Raw genomic sequence first — 8497 nt, 5'->3', positions numbered from 1 at the left:
TTTCAGAGCTGGAAGAAGACAGAGAAGAGCCTGGCTCTCCTCCCTCCTTTTACAGAGGCCTGGAGAGAAGGGAGATGCACCTCATCTCCTACAGCTTGCAGCGGGGCTCCATATTCTCGACTCACTGCTCTTTCCCCATTCACTCCACCATGCCTCCTCCTCCCTTCCTTTCTCTCTCCTCTCTTTTTCCTCTCCCCTCTCCCCACCCGGAACAGGAAAAGAGAAGATTGCTGGACTGATAAAATTCAGGAGAAATAAGCAAACTTCTCCACTAAAAAATTTGCATGTAAGACTTTAAAAATCAGAGCACCTTGTGTTGGTGGTTAGTGATTCTCCTGTTTTCATAACACTACACATTTAAACCAAATAGGTTTCCTGTTGAAAGAGAAGAGAGAAAAAGTCCCAGGTAATCAAACACAACACAATTTTAGGAAAAAAAAACACTCAATCTGCCTTCTAGAAGTTTTTGTATCTACTAAAAATTCTGATACTTAGATATTTGGCAAGAAGCAAAAATAGATGGTATCTTAATATGTCAGTTATCAGGGTCAAAATGCAAATGAAGTCTTACATTTCAAGTTAAACAGATGAGCACGTTCAGTCATAAAATATATTGAATTGTGCAGTAAAAAGCACTGGCCCTGAGAAGGTTAAAAAGAAGCTTAAGTTTGACCTCTGGGCTCCTGTACTGCCACCCTCTGTCTTCAGAAGCCCGGGTGCCTTGAGGTCTAGGTCTCTTGCAGTATCAAGACATTTGATAAGAAAAGAATCTGGTATTAGTCATTCATATCTTGGTATGGAGATATTACTCAAGTGCCTTCTCCCTGGGCCATCTGTGTTGTAAGTTTTCCTTCAATGTGGGCTAAAAGGCTTTCTTCTCTAAGACACCTGAAGTAGCATCCATCAGGTGAGCTAGGTGTGGAGGAACCTAGATGTTCCAGGTGCCTTGAAAATCATTCCAGACAGCTCTATACCATATACCACTATTTTTTATAACATCCCCTTAAAAAACAGACTAAATTGTATTATTTAAGGATTAAGATAATCTGAGAGAAAGTATGTTTAAGCAGAGATTGATAAACAAAATTCAGAACAGTGGTTACCTCTGAGATTGAAGGTTTGACAGGGGTTGTGTTCAAGGAGAAACATGATGGTAACGTTCTAGTTCTTAAATTGTGTGGTGGGTTCAGAGGTGTTTGTGTTATTATGCCTTATAAATGAGATATGTTACATATATAACATATATGTGTTTCATACTATTTTATTATGTAATATTCAATATGTACAAAGGATATATTAACATAAACAATGTAATTTAATATATATAACCTTTTGTAATAAAAAAAATTTTTTTAACCAAACAGAAAGTCCCTTGGAGCTTGAGAAGAGCTGCATTCCAAGGAGCACATTTAGGAAGGGAGCCTGGTGGCAGTACTGTCCCCGGGTCTCACTTCCCCATAAGAGTTTTCTCCCAGGATTCTTGCCGCCCCCACCATGCTCAGCCCCCAAATTGTCACTCTTGCTTCCAGCTCTTCTGAGGTACAAGGAAGACACAAGCCCCTCTCCTTCCAGGCCTCTGAGCACAACCAGGGCAGAGTAGCATTTTCCAAAAGCTGCTCTACAAAGTGAGGGTGAATGGGGAAGACAAAACCACAGGACAAGCAGCTCCTTGTATGGCAGGCCGGGCCCTAAATGGCTGGGGGCTCTCTGCCCTCAGACTCATGAGACCCTCCCCCCGCCCTCCCCTCACTCATGTTCATCCTCCCAGTACCTCATTGCTTGGGGTTCTCCGTGCAGTGCCACACATCCAGGCCTTTGTCCCAGCTGTTTCCTCTGCCTGGAATGCTCTCTCCATCTTTCTCTGCCTCGTCATCTCTTACTCACACTTGACCACTCAACTCAGACACCCTTTCCCGGCAAGGCTTCCGGGAACCATTGCGCTGGGCAAAGCACCCTCCTCACATGTCTCATCATCAACCCCCAAGTGAGCACGACGTCCATGAAGAGGCAAATATTCTTGCTTGGTGTTTGTGCCCCTTGAGTTGGCCCAATCCTGGCACAAAGCAAATGCTCAGTCAATCCTTGTTGGATGGAGATCGGCTAAAAATAGTCAAGGTTCCAAAGACTAGATTTCTGATCCAAAAACTTCAAGGAGAAAAGAAAGAATTTTCTGACCCTCCACACTGAAATTACCTCAATCCAGCTCCAAAGGGCTGGGACTCCTTTGCACACACACACCTTGCATGGCTCCCTTCCCTCCACTCCATTCTCTGTCTTGTAGCCAAATGGCCCTTTACAGCCCCGTTATCTGTCCAGGGCATCTTGAGCCATTCCTGGACCAACTACAAAGACCAAGTTCAAACCCAACATCCCTGTATCCTTCATCTCATTTCTGGCTTCCAATCTGAGGGATGAGTCTTCATGCCTGACAGGAAAGGAAAGATGATGAAAGATCTGGATCCGCAGGCCTGAGTCGATGGTCCTGCCCGCTCTAGAGCCCCTAATAACTGACTCTATTAGGTGAGCCCTTATTCTTGGAAGAGAAATTGCTTTATCACAGTCCAACATCACAGTATTTTAACCATAGGGTGTCAGGCTACGGTTCAAAGCATTCTGGGAACTAAGCCAGAGGAGCTGGTGAGGAGGGAAGGGAAACTTGAGCAAAGTGGAATGGAAGGTGGGAAATCTGACCTTCCCCAGGTGCTGGCCCCAAATACAGCATCAATGAGATACGCAGGCTGAAGCTCAGCTCAGGCTTCCGTCTGCACCTGGGAGACCCAACCTGCGTGGTAACGGTCAGACGCTTGAAAGCAAGACAGGCAACTGGAATGGTTCTAAGTGCATCTCTGGCTGGCTAGATTAGGACAGGAATGAGAGTCCAGCATCTGTGGAGAACTGTTATAAGTAAGGAAGGTGCCAAAGCCTTTGGGAGGGAGGTGGATTAGGGTATCAGGAAGGACAAGCACGAAGATCATGAGAAACTTAGGGATGGATGGGCAGAAGAGGCAGTGGGAGGGAGGGATGAAGAGACTCATGTAGAAGAGGAGAAAACGCTATGGCCCGAGTGCTACAGGAGCACCGGGGGCTTGGAAATGGGGTTGGAGAGGAGAATGAGGGAAACCTTGAGAGCGAGGCACCTTGGCTAGGCCAATGGGTCTGGAGACACAGCCATCCTAAGGCCCGGCACGGGGCGTTGCCTCCTGAGGAATGGATGGGATCCAGCTGAGCGGTCAGGTTGTGGGGGTGGGGAGTAAAAATGGAGAGAAGGCAAGTATGTTCAGGAACAGGTACATATGTGCAGTAAGTGTTAGAGGCTGCCTAAGTGGAGGCTCGGGAGGTGGCATGCTTGTTTTCTCTGTGTGTGTGTGAGAGTGTATGCGTAAAGTTGCAAATATACAAAAGCAGAGAAAACAATTCAATGAACCCCCCGTATAGGTCCCCCAACTTCAGCAATTACCAGCCGATGGTCAACCTGGTTTCTACACTTCCACCCACTGCCCCCTTTGTCCTGGATTTTTTAAAGCAAATCCCAGACAGCATATCATTTTGTGAAAGTTTGAGTATATAAATCTAAAAGATAAGGACACTCCTTTTTAAACTTTACCCCAATGACATCATCAGATCCCCCAATTTCTTAATATAAATTACTTAAAACCATCAAATATCCCATCAGTGTTCACATTTCCTAAATTGTTCTCCCAATGGCTTTCTTTCTTATTTTTCCATTTTGTTTAATATGGTTCTAAACAATGCCCATACATTATAATTAGTTAAAATATCTCCCAAGTCCCTTTTAATTTATAGTTTTCGCCTCCCTGATTTTTTTTTTTTTCCTAATTTTTTTTGCTGAGTCTGCACTATTGTTGATGTTCAAACTAGGCCATGTGTCTGAAGACTTTCTCATCCTTGGTTTTGCTGATGGCCTCCCTGTGGTGTCATTTGACTTGTTCCTCTATTCCTTATACTTCTCATAAATTGGTGGTCAGATTCAGGTGGACTTTTCTGGCATGACAACTTCACAGGTGGCAGTGTGTTCTTCACTGGGAGGAGGCTGATGTCTGATTGTCTCTCTTTTGCAATGTTTAGAAAACTGTGATGTCCTAATTTCTATCATTCCTTCTGCACTTATAAACCAGACTACTTCCCTAAAGGGAAACCTCCTTCACCAGTTATGTGAGTACCCTGAAGTATGGTTCATCTAGGAGAGGCAGGATATGTGCTTGATTCTTTCCCTTTATTTAGCAGTTTTTGAAGTAATGAGTTTAGACTCTTCTAAAGGCAATCAATGTCTTTATTTTTACTTAGTATTATTGTGAATTTCTGAATATAAACATATTCGACATGTTTCAAGGATGAGATATTTATAGGTTTTTTAGGGTCGGATATAAAAAGGGTCTTTCAGAGCAAGGAGGTTGATCAGATTGGGCAAGTTTGTCATATAATCGTTGAGGACTGGTGGACACAGCAAGGGGAGGGTTTGAAGTGAGCCTTGAAGGGCACAGTCATGTGATAATCCAGTTGACTGATCTGTGGTTCTAAGGAGGAGCTGTTACTCTGATGAGAGCTAGTTGGGTAGCTGGTCTATTGTTCCAATAAATGAATTTTTAGGAAATCACTAAAACAATCAAGATATTTGAAATATATATACTTGGATTGATACTTGCCCTTTCAATCTGAGGCTTATTTCTTTCTTTCAACCTTGGAATTTATCTCCATTATGTCTTCAAATATTTCCTCCTCTCCATTTTTATATCATTCTCTTTCTGTTCTAGTTCTATTACTAGAATTTTTATTAATTAGAAAATTTTAAAATAAACGGCCTTATTTTATTTTTTTGACCTTTGCTTGCTGCCTCTGGAGAGTTGATGAAATTGCTTTCAATCACTAATTCATCTTAATTAGCTGCACTCAGCGGCATCTTTTCTACTATTTATCCCCTGTTATTAATAAATAGCATCAATGAATATTCATTCCAATTATTATATTTTTCATGCCTAATATTTCTAGTTTTAGTTTCATGATATTTTTTCCTGATTTATATTGCTATTGTCATCCCTCATCCTCTTAAACATATTTATCATGCTTATTTAAAAATCTTGGTCCATCTGCTCTAATAATTAGGTTTCAGATGGTATATGTGGCTCAATTGTGGTCTTTTTGTAGTAGCTATACTCCTCAGATGTCTAGTTATTTGTCTTGTGAATTCATGTTCCCTGGAGTTCAACTACTCTGATAAATATACATCAAAGAACTGAAGTCTCAGGCCCCAGAGAACATTTTCTGACACTATACCAGATCATTCCTCCAGCCAGGTTTCTACCCTCAGGGAGAAGCAGTATTATTATTATTATTTTTTTTTTTGGTGAGGAAGATTGGCCTTGAGCTAACATCTGCCAATCCTTTTTTTTTTTTTTTTTTTGCTGAGGAAGACTGGCCCTGGGCTAACATCCATGCCCATCTTCCTCTACTTTATATGGGACGCTACCAGAGCATGGCTTGACAAGCAGTGTGTCTGTGTGCACCCGGGATCCAAACTGGTGAACCCTGGGCCACCACAGTGGAACACGCGCATTTAACCACTTGCGCCACCCGGCCAGTCCCATTATTTTTTTTTTTAATTTTTTTTTTTAATTTTTTGTTTATTGCAGTAACATTGGTTTATAACATTGTATAAATTTCAGGTGTACATCATTATACTTCTATTTCTGCATGGATTACATCATGTTCTCATGTTCACTACCCAAATACTAATTACAATCCATCACCAAACACATGTGCCTAATTATCCCTTTTGCCCTCCTCCCTCCCCCCTTCCCCTCTGGTAACCACCAATCCAATCTCTGTCTCTATGTGTTTGTTTGTTGTTATTTTTATCTACCACTTAATGAGAGAGATCATACAGTATTTGACCTTCTCCCTCTGACTTATTTTACTTTGCATAATACCCTCAACGTCCATCCACGTTGTCAAAAATGGCTGGATTTCATCGTTTCTTATGGCTGAGTAGTATTCCATTGTGTATATATACCACATCTTCTTCATCCATTCGTCCCTTGATGGTCACTTAGGTTGCTTCCAAGTCTTGGCTATTGTGAATAACGCTGTAATGAACACAGGGGTGCATGTATCTTTACGCACTGGTGTTTTCACATTCTTTGGATAAATACCCAGCAGCGGAATAGCTGGATGGTATGATAATTCTATCCTTAATTTTTTGAGGAATCTCCATACTGTTTTCCATAGTGGCTGCACCAGTTTGCACTCCCACCAGCAGTGTATGAGAGTTCCCTTCTCTCCACATCCTCTCCAACACATGTTGTTTCCTATCTTGTTAATTATAGCCATTCTGACTGGCATGAGGTGATATCTCATTGTAGTTTGGATTTGCATTTCCTGAGAGTTAATGATGTTGAATATCTTTTCAGTATTGAAAGGAAACAATCACCTGGCAGCCCTGGGGGTGTGCAGGGGGAGGAGTAGAGAGTGAAAGAGAGGTAAGGGGGGTCGGCCTGCAGTTGTTTCAATTTCTCACCCAACAGCACTTCTGTGCTGGTCTGCTATTACCTGGAGGACTCCCCCACAAGTGGCTTCTGGGTTGCTACCATTTCAATTGGGAAGAGTCGGGCAATGCTTGCCCCAAGGCAACGTGGGAGAGAGGTGAGAGCAGAGCCTAAAATTCTTTCATCCCCCTAAAGTCTCAGCGTTTCCTCTCGCCACTCACCTGCGACACACCCACAGACTAAGGCAGTCTTCACGTGCCCCAGGGTTTTTATTCTTGTTTTGCTACCTAGAACCCGTGGTTCCTCCAGCTACTTTGGTCCCTCCAGGACAGACTTTGTGGGCGAGAGCCAGCAGCCTCTGGGCCCACCGTCTTGGTAGAAATGGCAGCTGAATGAGAGAGAGAGTAGTGTTTGCAGAGAACCACCTTGAGAGCGTCTCCTTGAGTGGGTTCAACTCCTAGCTCGCCGTGTGCTAGCTGTGTCTCCTCGAGCAAGTTACATCGCTGCTGTCCTGTGCCTCAGTTTCCCTCCCTTGTTGATTATTTAATAACGCTTGTCAAGCAGTTAGAACAGAATCCGGCACAGGGCAAGTGCTTCTTACCCGTGAGCTCCGAATAACACAGCACTGCAGGGTCCCCCACCCTCAGGAAGGATTTGCTGAGACCCCCTACTTCCTGCTCCCTGCAGTGGCGGTCCAGCTAATTAGGCCCCGGCGAGGACCCGCCCCGTGTCGCGGCGGGGCCAGCCCGGGGCCTCCGCGCTGCAGTCTGCGAAACAGGCGTCCGGGGAGCGGCCGCCGCGCGGGTGGGCGAGGCCGGAGGGCGGGGAGGCGTCCCGCCTCTGCTTCCGACACGCAGGAAGGACTCCGCCGGCGGCCGACCGCGCTGGGCGGGCCCAGTGCCCGTGGGGAGCTGGGGCCGCTCGCTCGGGCGCCGCGGGCGCAGGTCGTGGTGACCGGGGGCGGCCGCGGGGCGGCGCTGCGCCCCTTCGCGCCGCTCGGCCTCCTGGCCCCGGGCCCGCCCGCCGGGGGCGCGTCGTCGGCTCGCAGTCGCCGGCCCCGGGCGCGGAGCGCAGGATGCAGTGCTTCGGCGCCGAGTATCGGGTAAGCGCCCGCACCTGGCCCCCGGGGGAAGGGACCCCGGGGACAGCTCAGGTCCCCTCCTGCATGCACCTGCCCTGCCGGGACGCTTCCGCCTCCCCCAGTCCTCGGGGATAAACCCCCGCCCCGGCGCTGCTGTGTCCTGGGGACACCTGGCGAGGAGGACCCCGGACCCCACTCAAGTGCGGGGCCGGGGGCGAGGGAGAGGCTGGCGGCGGGGCACGAACGTGGGGCCGCCTCCGGGTGCACCTTCAGGGAAGGGCTTGGCGACTGGAGATTCGCAGCCGCTCCGCAAGAGCAGGTGTTTCACAGGCTCCCAGGAAAGCTTCAGGCCGCCACGTTAAAAAAAAAAAAAAAGCAGTTTTCGAGTAAGTTTGGGTTCAGTTTCCGGGTGGGAACCCATATGGTTATTTATCCTCTTTTTCTCAACTCTCTCCCTTCTTTTTCTGGAAGGTTTCTGAAGAGAGAACCCCCAGGGAAAGAGAGTGGCGACCTCAGATTTATAGGAAATGCACAGACACGATATGGTTATCCCTGTTCTTTCTCTTTTGGACTGGTTTGGTAAGTGTGGGTGCTTGGCAGGGAAAAGACCAGAGTGTGTGTGTCCCGAAATAACTGTGCCCAAATGTAAGTCGCATTCCTAGTGCCTTCCCCGTGGAAGCCCAGGGCTCCGGGAGGTACCAGGTTAAAGTTTGTGCTGTAAAGAGAAACATCTGCCCTTACGGCAGAGTAAACATAAGTCCTGGAGAATTCTTGTCAGGTATCTCTAAACCTCCTAGACTCGCTAAATCAGAGAGGCTCTCTTATTGCCACAGGCCACGTTGTCATGGAAGACTCCATTAGGAAATGAGACTCACGGCTTGCAATGGCCTTGTTATTGAATAAGCCAGTGTGTGGT

At 46.3% G+C, this 8497-nt stretch overlaps 1 protein-coding gene across 5 annotated transcripts in view; it reads left to right on the top strand.

The window, feature by feature from the left end:
- Positions 1-7456: 7456 nt before the first annotated feature.
- Positions 7457-8497, top strand: part of SLC44A3 (solute carrier family 44 member 3) — a 74743-nt gene continuing 73702 nt past the window's right edge. For 3 of the 5 annotated variants that reach the window (XM_087447074.1, XM_087447086.1, XM_087447071.1), the window contains exons 1-2: positions 7613-7967; positions 8053-8160. Coding sequence is in view for 2 of the 5 variants with exons in the window: in XM_087447083.1 (XP_087303209.1) it covers positions 7576-7602; positions 8053-8160 (135 nt within the window). In the remaining 3 variants the exon portion in view is untranslated. The other 2 variants (XM_087447083.1, XM_087447079.1) reach the window with 1 other exon arrangement.

This window comes from Ceratotherium simum, chromosome 2 (assembly GCF_057802395.1).
Source record: "Ceratotherium simum simum isolate JZ-2026a chromosome 2, ASM5780239v1, whole genome shotgun sequence".
In the NCBI taxonomy this organism is placed as follows: Eukaryota; Metazoa; Chordata; class Mammalia; order Perissodactyla; family Rhinocerotidae; genus Ceratotherium; species Ceratotherium simum.
This window is presented reverse-complemented; position numbering and strand designations above follow the sequence as displayed.